The 11,893-nt window shown below is 39.3% G+C and overlaps 1 protein-coding gene across 1 annotated transcript in view; it reads right to left on the bottom strand.

The window, feature by feature from the left end:
* Window positions 1-5,616: 5,616 nt before the first annotated feature.
* Window positions 5,617-11,893, bottom strand: part of FAM117B (family with sequence similarity 117 member B) — a 31,066-nt gene continuing 24,789 nt past the window's right edge. The window contains exons 8-9 of the mRNA XM_027880143.1: window positions 11,260-11,575; window positions 5,617-10,713 (exon numbers count right to left, since the gene is read on the bottom strand). Of these exons, the coding sequence (XP_027735944.1) occupies window positions 10,711-10,713; window positions 11,260-11,575 (319 nt within the window). The 3' untranslated portion in view covers window positions 5,617-10,710. The remainder of the gene's footprint in view (window positions 10,714-11,259; window positions 11,576-11,893) is intronic.

The raw sequence follows: 11,893 nt of genomic DNA, 5'->3' as shown, positions 1-11,893 counted from the left end.
TGGAGTGATTTGTGTTTGGTGGGGAAAACCTATATGTAGGTTTATCCTCCATTTTGTGTTCCTTTTACTTGGACTCTTGTGCCTTGACAGGCATGCCAACAGTTTCCTCATTGGTTGAGGTACAGCGATGTATCAATCACAGTGTTTGGCGGGCTTTGGCACTCAGCCACTCCCTGGTTTCCACCCAGTTCAATCCCCTCATGTTTATGTATTCCCCATTGTCCTATTAATGTAGAAGGATTTGCATGCCCCTCCCTTTTCTCCACCCAAGTTCCAGTCCCTTCCATCCCAAATCCTTTAAAACTCCTCCATTTTGTTATAATAAACAGATCAGCCTTGGCTGTGGCTTGCATTACACCTGCGTCTTGCCTCTCATTGAGCTGTGTGAGCGTGTGTGTGCAGTAGCTGGCCTGTAGCTTTCCCTACTACCATTCACTGGAGAGCTACGAACCCCGAGCTGGTCAGCTCCCCTCCCAGACACAAAACCGTGCCATAGCCTGTGTCTTGTAGGGAATCAAATAGCTCATATTTTAGAGTATCCTAAGTTTGTAGTTGACATCCCATTCATTACCTCACAAAAAGTTATCAGCAAAAGTGATAACAACATCTATAAATCAACATGTGATCTCTAGTCCAACTGCCCTTTTAAGTTCCCACTATACTTGAGAAGCTGCCACAAATTCATATTCTCTCTTTCAGAGGTCAATCACTTTTTGCACTTGCAAGTGAACGCACCACACTGCAGTGCTAGACAGCAGCACTACACTCCTGGCACAGGGGGAGAGTTTTTCCTGTGCTTTGCATACTCTAAAGTCCCACCACTGCCAGAAAACGTGCCAGTAAGAGAAGGGGAAAAAGTAACATAAACACTCTTATCACACAGTATTTGACACTGACTGTACTTAGTCTCACGTAGTGGAGCTCACGCTGAGGGATAGAGAAAAGGTTTAAGCAGATTGTGTTCTTTACTGAATTATGAAATTTTTTTTGTAAGAAACACCAACAGTTTCTACTTCATTAAGTCCCCAGTTCTAAAAGATCTGTAACGTACTTTCATTTGCATTCAACTGATGAAGCAACTCAATCTCCCACTTCATTGTACATAGCAATCCATTCAGGTTAGGCCAGCATCTCTAGGTTTTTTTTTTGAGACAAGACTTGAGTTACTATTTGTTTGCCTACAGAAATATCCTGAGGTCAATTTAAATATTATTTTAAAGGGTCTTACCATATTTAACAAAAACCATATTTTTTTCTAGCTCTTCAGAATATGATCGAAACTGTATCACCGTGGTTCAGTTCTTTTGCAGATCTGCACCTCCTTTCAAACCGAGATGCCACTGCATATTCAGCAGATGAACTGTCTGATGTTTAGATAGTTATCCTATGGGCAAATATTCAGAATGGTCTTCAAAAAAGACCAAGTTCATTTTACCATTATAAAGAGTGCTTACCTTCCTGCTACAAATACACACCATCATCTGGCATGATGAACAAGGAGAACACCATTAAAGGATCCTACTATGAGTTTTAAGAGAAAATCAGTCTCTTAACACCTTGGGTTTGGGACATTTTGGAGCTGTTTGAAAGCCTATTAAGTTGGTATGGTTCAGTCTAGGTAAGATTTGATTTCTGATGCATCACAGAAGGGAAAAAGGAGGGGGGGAACTAGATCTAGCTAATTATTTTTTATCCCATGGTCTTCTAAAAATAAAATCCCTGGGGTTATCAGGCAAATACTAGTTCCAGGAAAATACTCCAGGGCATACAAAGGATTCTTTTTAATTGTTTTATCTTCAAGGAAATCACATACTTATGACTCACACCTCTGAGACAGTAAAACTGTATTTGGGACATAAAAGTGGATATGAAGACAATATAATTTCCCAGCCCTGAAGAAGCCATGACTTTTCATTTTTCATAGAATCATGGAATGGCTTGGGTTGGAAGGAACCTTAAAGATCATCTGGTTCCAACTCCCTGCCATGCGCAAGGACACCTTTCACTAGATCAGGCTGCCCAACCTGGCCTTAAACAGCTCCTGGGATGGGACACAAACAAATTCTCTAGGCACTTTGAAAGCTTTAGAATTGTTCTACTGGCCATCTGCAATTTCACAGGACATTTTTTGACAACAAAGGTAAGACTGAGCGCAGGTTCTGCACTATTTCTGTTGCTGTTAGAAATACAGATCCAGTATGCCAACAATGAGGGCACTTGGGAATCTCACAGTTACAATCTTGATATTGCCAAAGAAACACACAAAACACCTGTCCAGGTTAGGCCAGGATGCAGCCCTTTCATGAATTTGTTTATGAGATGAGATTGGTCAATCTCTGCCTTAACTTGCAAATAACTTCTTGCAGCACCAAAACCAGCATCAACCCTCTGTGGGTTCCAGTAAGCCCTAGACCACGGAGAATTACACTGCAGGACACAGTTGAAACATTTTGTTTTAGTTTATGCAGACTTCAGCTGTCCTTGCATTTCTGACTGCACAGCAGTGGGTTTCTGAAGTTATTTTGACTGGGGTTGTGGCTCATGGATGGATATTGGTGATTTGGGATGGAAGCTGCTACACACCTGCAGGAGAATGCTGCCAGCCATCCTACTCTTGGAGCAAGGACAGTCCCTCGCAGTTTTAATTTAAGAAATTCGTTGGAACTTAGGAAACAGATCCCAGAAACCTGAAAGTCAACTTTATGGGCTGAAGACATGGCTTACAACTTGAATCAAGTGTGATTATGGAAAGATCATTTTCTGTGTGAAGAAAAGGAATTGTTCCATATAAACTGAAGGTACATGCTGTTAAATAACTTCTTAATGGGGGATTAAATATCTACAATTCACAAAAGGGTGAGAAGGAAAAAAAAAAAAAACAAAACAAAAAAACCCAAACAAACAAACAAAAAAAAAACCCCAAAACACTACCCTAGACCAAACTGCTCTATTTAAACAGAAAACAGAAATAAAAACTTCATCTCAAGAGAGAAGTAACCTGACTTCTCAGTTATTATTACCTGACTGCTCAGCTTAGTTTGTGGTTTCCCAGTTTATGTTAACTGTTTTCACTGCAGCAAATACAGGGAATTTTGCAAAACTATAACTGTAAACCGAATTCTATTGTAGCCCTTCATCTGCTCTACACAGCACTCAAATACATCTTGCAGCTGAATAGTGCTTCTATGAATTCTGTAAACAGAAGAATACTTTAAAGACATGATTAAAACCTTGCAAAAGCCACACAAAATATTTGGGCTAGGCCAAAGGATGTAGCCCCTTTGTTAATTTGGCCAATACAAGATGTTGTAGGTCAAGTTCTGCCCTAAGTTGTAATTAGCTTCAGAGATTTGGAAAGATGAAGTGCAAACAGAACAGATTCTCACCTCCTGCCTGCCTGACACACACAGCCAGATGAATTCTGGCAGTGCTCACTGTTCACAAAGTTGCAGAGGACACTCACTGCCAGAAACCTCCCTAACAGCCATTTCCCTCACCAGCGAAATCAGTGTTTACAGGGAAGCAGGGTTTGCACTGGGCAGCTACACATCTGTAGCTGGAAAAAGCATCCACAACAAACTGTGCAGTTTTTTAATCAACAGCTTAATCACAGCAGTTCCACACTCATGCTCATAAGTGCAGGAATTAATGAACAGTGTTCTACTTTGCTTGCAGTAATTAGGTTTTAATCTACTACTGATTTTTTTCTTTACTGTAAGCAATGTCACCACAATGTGAAATTGCTATTCATCACAGACATGTTCCTACATGAACACAAGCATCAGTCCTGGGTTATGCAAAACAGTTCTGTAAACAGACAGTGCAGGAGGAGGCAAATAAGGCTTGTTTGGCAGGAGTAAGCCTTGAAAAAAGGGTACATGCAGTGGTGATGAACCCAGCCTATTTCAAGTGTGGGAGAACTTCACCTGAATTTTCTCCTCAATCGTATTTTAACTGAAGTCTGTACTACACAGCACTTAACCAATACATGTCTGGCAGCTGAACAATGCTTCTGTAAATGCTAGATACAGAAGAAATAACTTAAGACAGCAGCATTTGAAAAGTCTCAAAGTCTGGGTGGGATGACCATTTATACAATTTTCAAATGCTGGCTGGAGAGCCAAGAGGACAACAAGGGAATATGATAAGAAGCATTGGCTAATAACTTCTACATGAATTTGCTATGCAGTCAGACCTAACCATAAGAAAAAAACTGAGATACCTGAGAAATCCTCCTAGCCCGTCTCCTGCCTGGTTACCTCTCTCACAATCTCAAGAAACAAAATGAGTAGCTGTTTATGAGCAGTTCTGTTCCTCAGTTCATGAAAACAGTGAATCAAGACGACTGTCATTGCTCACCCCAGTTACTCTTTCAGCACTCTTTGTCTTCACAGATTATCTTCATCGGCTTCCTAATGTGTCCGGCAGTTTATCTGTATGTAATACAAGGTGTGAAGAGATTTTAAACACCAGACATATTTACAGTAAAACCGCCCTCCCATGAACAAAACCATAAACACTAGATTTGTAATCAGTGGTGAAGAAATAGTTTAATGGAGAACGTGGTCAGAGCCTATTTAACAAAGAAACAGGTCCTGTTCACCTGGAGGGAGACAGGCAAACATCCACTGACAACTGAACAGGTGAAAAAATAAACTGGGAGAAAGCATCAAATACAGAAAAGACCCTTCTGTTCTGCTCCAGACCCAACAGCTGTGGACTTCCCTTTTACATTTCAACCAAGTGGTTTCTGAGTTAGGCACAAACTGACTCATGGACTCTGGCTGTGAAATGACACAAGTTGGGAAATCAAGTTGGGAACTTGATTATTGGCTCAAGCTTTTCCACCGATAGAAAAGCACAAGAGAGTCTTGCTTTGAGGGGTACACATTAGTAATCCATAAATTCCTCAAGACTCCTCTTGAGGAATCTTTTCCAAGGCAAATCTACTGCTCCATTCTGGAATAAAGTACAGCTGACAATGATTTTCCAGAAGGGGAATTGCTACAAGTCTTTTAGACAAATTAGACTTAAATTTAATATAAGCACTATCAAGAAACCATAATTTATCTGGTTCACCACTTCTAGTTTAAAGGAGTTCTGGCTCCAAGTTCTGCTCATGAAGATGCTTATTTTGAGCGAACAGAAACATGTAGAATATGAGACTATTTCAACAATCCCAGGGAGGCTTCAGCAGTTGTGTTCTACCGAACAGCAGTATGAACCTACCAGCAGGAATCCAGGGCTTTTCCCTCAGTCCTGTTCTCACACCTTCTCTCCCAGAACACCTGCTGAATTCTTCTGTTCCCAAACCCAGGACTTGTGTCATCTTCCCCTAGCAGTGGAACTGTAGAGTGCTCAGGAACTGACCAAACCTACTGCAGATGAAGACAGAGAAAGGAGTCTTCATGGCTGTTCTGAGGATGCTCTGGAGGAATGAGAGTTAAACAAAGATTTCTACCCTGATGAATTTCCTGCAAGAGGGTAAAAATTTATTTATTTTACTTTAAGTAAATGCCTACAACCCTCAGGGTAAATGCTCAGGCAATTCTTCAGGCTGTCAGAACACAAAAACCGCGTGCTACTAAAAATAAATCCAAGATTAGCCCGTGGCTTGAAGTGACAACTTTTTATTTTAGGCAAAAAAAAAAAAAAGAAAAAAAAAAAAGCCAAAAACATTCCGCTATCGCAGTTTGTAAAAGTTTCACTGTTTTCAGTAGAAACAGTTCACAAGTCAGATCGCGATATTCAAATAACATTGTGCAAAATTGTACTGGCATAACTACACATAGCAAAAAGACTAGTGTAAATCAAGAATTCCATTGAAATCAGTTGAGCTGCTCCAGTTTTACAACAGTGTACATCACCTCAGAATAGGCCCTTTTTTGCAGAACATCCCTGGAATTCCTCTTGCTTACAAAAATTGCTTTACATGCAACAAGTAACAACATATGCAAGAACACCTCCACAAGTTATCACAGTGTAACAGAGGAAAACATATCAGTCAATTTCATACAAAGGCAAGTCTAATGGCAGTTTGGAACATCCCTTGACTGCTACCCTCAAAAATTGCACATTTCAATAAATGAAATAATTTAGAATGATGCCAAGCCATGTTCTTACCTATCAGTACACTGACAATTAGGATGGACGATGTGTTCAAAAGGGGTTTGCCTTCTTTTTTTTTTAAGCTTACTAGATTTTCCAAAGAGAGTTGTTTGAAAAGAAGCTTGTGCAAGAAATGTTAACTCGCAGTGCTACTGGGCCAAGTCCTCTTCTGCTATTCAGACAGACCTGTCAACACTACACAAGTCCCGGTAGTCAAATACAAATCCCAGTGAAGAACTATGAAACAAAGACCATACCTTCAGTATTTAGTGATGACATGCAATGAAATAAAGCAAGCAGTAACAAGTCTCCATTTACATTTGGAGCATTCAGAAAGAGACTGTTGCAGTTCAGTTGGGATGCAGGACCGGAATTTCACAAAGCACTTGTGAATAGTTCACATTCTCTCCCCACTTGACTTGACGCTCAAAGTAACATTTTCAAAACAATGCACCTTGATCATTCTCTGCATAAACAGAACTCTAAGAGCAGAACTGATTTTCAGAGTTGCTGAACGCTCACAATGCCACATCAAGAAAATACACAGGTACATCTTGCAATGAGTGGTCATTTTGTTTTCCTGTATATCCATATCTAAAAAAATAATTTCATAAGAACTCTTTGATTACAACAAAACCAGTTGTGCCCCAGTGCTTTTCACCTCCCTACGTTAGGAAGGACACACCTTCTATTGCCTTTTTTAAGAGCCAACATTTTTGTTTTAATACGTATCAACCTGGTTTGGGTCTAAACCACAATGACATCTTTCAGCTATGACATTTGATGAAGGGCATACACTTCAACTATGGAATTATATGAAGAAAGCACGGTCCTGATATTCTCAAGTGTTTGAGTGCTTCCTTGCAGGCTATATTCACCTCATGAGAGCAAGGAAGAACAAAGCACAACCTTTGCTTTGGAACGTAAGGGCGCATCAGTTCCAGAAGAGAACAGGTCAGCAAATCTGTACACAGGAAAAAAAAAAATAAAAGGTTCTCACAGATACCAGCCCTGCCTCAAACCATACAGACAAAAGCAGCAGACCTATGCAGACAGTATGTGTGCGTGCATACAGTGAGTCAAATGGAAATTCAGGCACCCCAGAAGCCACTCTGCAGAAATGATCTCTGAAAGTTTCTGGTGACTTCCTATGCATCCTCCTTCAAACCCCCAGCTTCATGGAGAAGCTGTCAGCTACTCGGCAAGAAAACATTCAGCAAGGAAATATGGACATCCCTGGCACCGAGTTACTGGGAAGACATCAGTCAGCATTTCAGAGATGGCAGGGAGAGAACAGATTAAACTCCAGTCAGGAATTATTGCTGTACCACTGAATTCTATTAAACTCAATAAGCAACAACAAGTTAGGCCTGAGGCAGAAGAAAGGTTAATGGATATGACTTTGTTTTCTGCTTCCCAAAAGGCTCAGCTTCAGTGTTTTCCAAAAGTCTCAGACTCTGAATTCCAGGAAATTGTATTTCAGAACAAATCAAAAAATAGCCCTGAGACTAAACATACTTTTAAAGAGCTGCTATTGCTTCATGTAAGTCAAACACAGCAATCATTTACTTCCACAGTATGCAATATTTAATTTTCACTCCCTTTTTTTCCTCACTCGGGATATGTACCTGAAACCAAGAATTTCTTTCCAAAATGTATGAACTCAAGCATTATCTGTTACTTTTCCAGGAATTTAAATGCTACAGGATTATGGCACCAAGCAAGTAAAGAATAGCTGATGCAAGTTAAATTTAAACAAAGAAGTCTGTGTTTTTGAAAAAAAGATTCCAATAATCATAGCTGTCACCATGGACTTCATTACAATGAACTCCTTCCTTGTAACTTAAGTAGAATTTACAACTGGAGTAGCATGATTCAGTGTATCTAAAATCAACTGTCACTGAACAGTGCTACCAGCCTTTAAATGTGGCTAGAAGTGTAAAACACCAAGAACACAAGAATATCAAGTGTGTCAAGTTGTGCATAAAAATAGACCTTGATTTTTTCTTAAGCTAAAAACTAGGCAGTCAAGGAACTGACTAGGTCTATGCATAGTTAGGATTTTAAGTATGCCAAAAGAATTTGGACTCTTTCAGTAAAACTCTGCTTGAGCAATGCAAGGTCAACTCCTCCAAAAATTGGATATTCCACTCTATACATAAAAGAATTTTTAAAAAGCTCCATGCACTCTCAAAGCTATTTGAAATAGATTTAAATACTTTATCATACAGCTATGCTATGGCACAAGACAGCACATAAAAAGTTTAAGGCTAATTTTTTGTCTGCACACTTGTCAAAGATGGTCTCAGAACAAAGCTGTCGTATTTTCTTAATTCTGAGTCTTTAGTGTGGATTCATAATAAAGTCCAGCTGCCAAGCAATAGTAGAGCTGTCCTGCATATAAAAAAAGACTGAATGTTATCCTGAATGCAGTTGGTTTTTTTGTGTGTTTTTTTTTTTTTTCTTTACAAAAAGCAAAAACTTGACACATTTGCATTTGGTTCTTATCAGAGCAGCTCACTAATTCATACAGTACATTGTCCAATAACATACAAGGTAAACTACCGAAGAGATACTTGAAGTACTACAACAACAGGTGCCAAAGAAAGTCCTACGGTACAAAAGCGCACTGCTATTGGGAGAGTCACTCTGTGATGAAAACGAACATCAGAATGCAGTTTTGGTGAAGTCAGTTAAGTGTCAAGGCTGTAATAAAGGCTATTTGTTAACTTTAGCCCTTTGGTTCTTAACCATTCAGTTAAGATCTCCTAATAAAGCACTAGGCAGTTTGGCAATGATGGAAAAGTTCTTTACACGCTACTGTTACAGAAATAGAAAACAGGCTTACAAGCACTTCCTTCACCTGAATATGATCTCAATTCAGTCACAACAGGTTTTTTTTTTTAAAAAAAAAACTACCTAAAGCAGTAAATTTTAGATTTCAAATTGCACTGTAGTGTTTCAGAAGAAACTAATTAATATCCACAAAGCCTAGAAAAGAATTATCAACTGGCAAAGTTACATAAATCTGATGCACAAATCATCAAATTTAATAAACAGTTTATTTTAAAACACTGTTCCTGAACAACTTCAGATAACTGACAATGTCAGTGCAAATCAGAACTGTTACTTCAAAACAATCCTATTTGTTTTCAAGGGGAAGATAGAAAGTAAGCCAAATTCTGTTTGTTTGCTAATTTAACAGGTGTAACATTTTAATGCTTCCTGGTAATTTTTCATTTACTGATTTTTTGCATAATGTTGTAAGAATAGGTTTATTATACCACAAACACAGGACTTTCACGTTCTAGTATGACTTATACTTGCTGGGTAAAGTACACTGCTGTCATAGTTACTTATAGAGGATTGAGAGGAACAGCAAACGTTTATAGAAACGATGATTATTCTCTGCACACATATGCAGGTTTTTTTGCTCCCAAGCAAATTCATCATATTAATCACTGAACAAAACTTTTACATTTGCAGTATCATCTTTAAATAGTTGCCATTATGAGGAGACCTGAGTATGAAACAGATTGGTGAAAGCTGTGCATGTGGAAGCCAGTGAGAACTGCTCGTAACAGACCGATATTCAGACCAAGACATTGCCCAGGATGACACTTGGAAATTACCAAATCTAACTCCGTAAAAGAGGTGCAAGGTCAGTGTTGTAAGCTGATATGACACTGGTGTTCAGGTCGTTGCAGGTTTTTGCATATCAATATTGTATTTACGCAAACCCAAGTAACGAACTCCAGGAACACATAAGGAACCTCACTGCTGAAGTTCCTGAGCAGTTTCTGTTTGCAACTGCCTTTACCCCCATTTTCACCTTTTATTGTCATTTCAAAGGAACTGTTAACTGCTGCATTTTCTGGACAGACCAAATATTAAAAAAAAAAAAAAAAAATCCTCCGTTTTACATGCCAACCTAAGTTGCTAGTCAAAAAGGGAGAACGTTTCTGCTGCTGTAAACTTCTGCATAACAGATATCATGCCTGACAAACCATCACCTTCAACGGACACACAAACACCACTATGACAACAGAGAGGAAACCATGCACAGGTATTTCAGTATTACGTGGCCAGGGTCTATAATACAGTGATGAGTCATGTCAGAGCAAATTTGTACCAAGAGTGATTAATGATTCAGGCTGACTAACTTTGCAAGTAGTCAAGCAAGCCTGTAAGAGCCAAGTACTTTCTGGAAGAAAGAATACCAAGTAAGAGGACAATATGTTTTTTTCCCTACCTCTGCACAAAAATTCTATGAACATATAGAACAATACTGGGGCAAGTGCTTTAAAATGCAATTTTCCAGCCAATAAGCCAACAGTAGTAGGAATTCTGTGAAGGAAGGAGTTTTAAGAATGTGACTTACCAGAAGCACAAATTTTCAATATCAAAAAAATGTACACTATATACTAACACCTTTTTTTTTGCATACTCTTCTGTTTTAAAAGTTTCAAACATATTAACTTGTCTTGTTTTGTTTAGGGCTGAGGCTGTTCAGCAAGGTCACATAATTTGAGACTGCTGAAGTAATTCAGCAATCCTTTGGTCCCATCAGCTGTAAACCAGCCAAGTATAAAAGAACCTTCCCTACAAAAGAAAAACAAAAAAAGAGAGGGAGGGGATCATCACCAGGAAACACCATCTGCTACGAACCAGAAAAGGCAAATTTTTGTTACAAAATACACATTTTCGTACAAAAGACATCTTGCAAAACCATCTGATTGCCCCTCCCTCTGCAGATTACAATGGTAAATGGGATCAGCTGGTTGGTCTTGGGATTGTTGTTTTAATGAGAAAAAAGTCAAAGGACGCACAGTATCACAACAACCGGTCCTTTGAGTGGCAAAGGATTAGGAGTGTCTTTGTTTTCACCAGTGTTTAAAAAAGCAGGAGAGAAACAGAACCATAGTCTTCATAAGCAGAAAGTGCAACAGCGCATCAGCTGCTGCATCCTCCTGAACTCCTCAATGTGCTACCAAACTGTCAATTATACAAACAGTTTGATTATGGCAGTGCCATAAACTGTTAAAACAACGCAAATAGTGTGATTAGAAAGGTCCAGTCAAGCGGTTCCTTTTTTTTTTTTTTTTTTCCCCCAGTAGTTGCCCAGAAAAGTGTCAAGACAATCTAAAGCTATTCTTCAGCTTCCTCAATACATCCTGCTGGCTGGAGCAGAGAGGACTGTGGTATTACTGTACTTGTTCCACGAGAGATCCTATCTTGATCTGTGTTTGTAGTCAAGGCGGCCATGGAAATGGGTTGTAACAAACCGGGCGTCATGCTGGAGGAGACAGTCAGGCTGTGTGTAGTGCCCTTAAGTGTGAGATCCTGTGTGGGAAGAAGTGGCTTGAGGATGCTGACAAGACAGAAAGCAGAGCCACTTTTCGGAATGAAATTCACTTTGTTCTTGTCAGGGCAATAGAAAGCTGGAATTTCATGCAATGGCTTTGGCCTAGAAATAAAACACACACAATAGTTTCATGAACAATCAAATTCTGCCAATGGCAGGGACGTATTGCTGAACACATCATCAGAAACAAATTGAGGTTTCAACTTGGAGTATTTCAGCTATTTAATAATGCCTTAATGCCACTCACACCACACAGCAAATGACAAGATAGTTTAAACTGCTCGTTTACATGAACTATGAGGTAAACAGCATGTTCTTAGGGCAGGCTGTCTCCAAACCTAAGGAAGATACCAAGTTCATGCTGCAGATCACAAACCCTGTCCATGTATTGGCACATCCAATATATCAAAGTATTTATCC

The sequence above is a fragment of the Empidonax traillii genome, unplaced genomic scaffold, assembly GCF_003031625.1.
Source record: "Empidonax traillii isolate 1590-97213 ecotype Southwest subspecies unplaced genomic scaffold, ASM303162v1 scaffold65:size4453928, whole genome shotgun sequence".
Classification (NCBI taxonomy): domain Eukaryota; kingdom Metazoa; phylum Chordata; class Aves; order Passeriformes; family Tyrannidae; genus Empidonax; species Empidonax traillii.
This window is presented reverse-complemented; position numbering and strand designations above follow the sequence as displayed.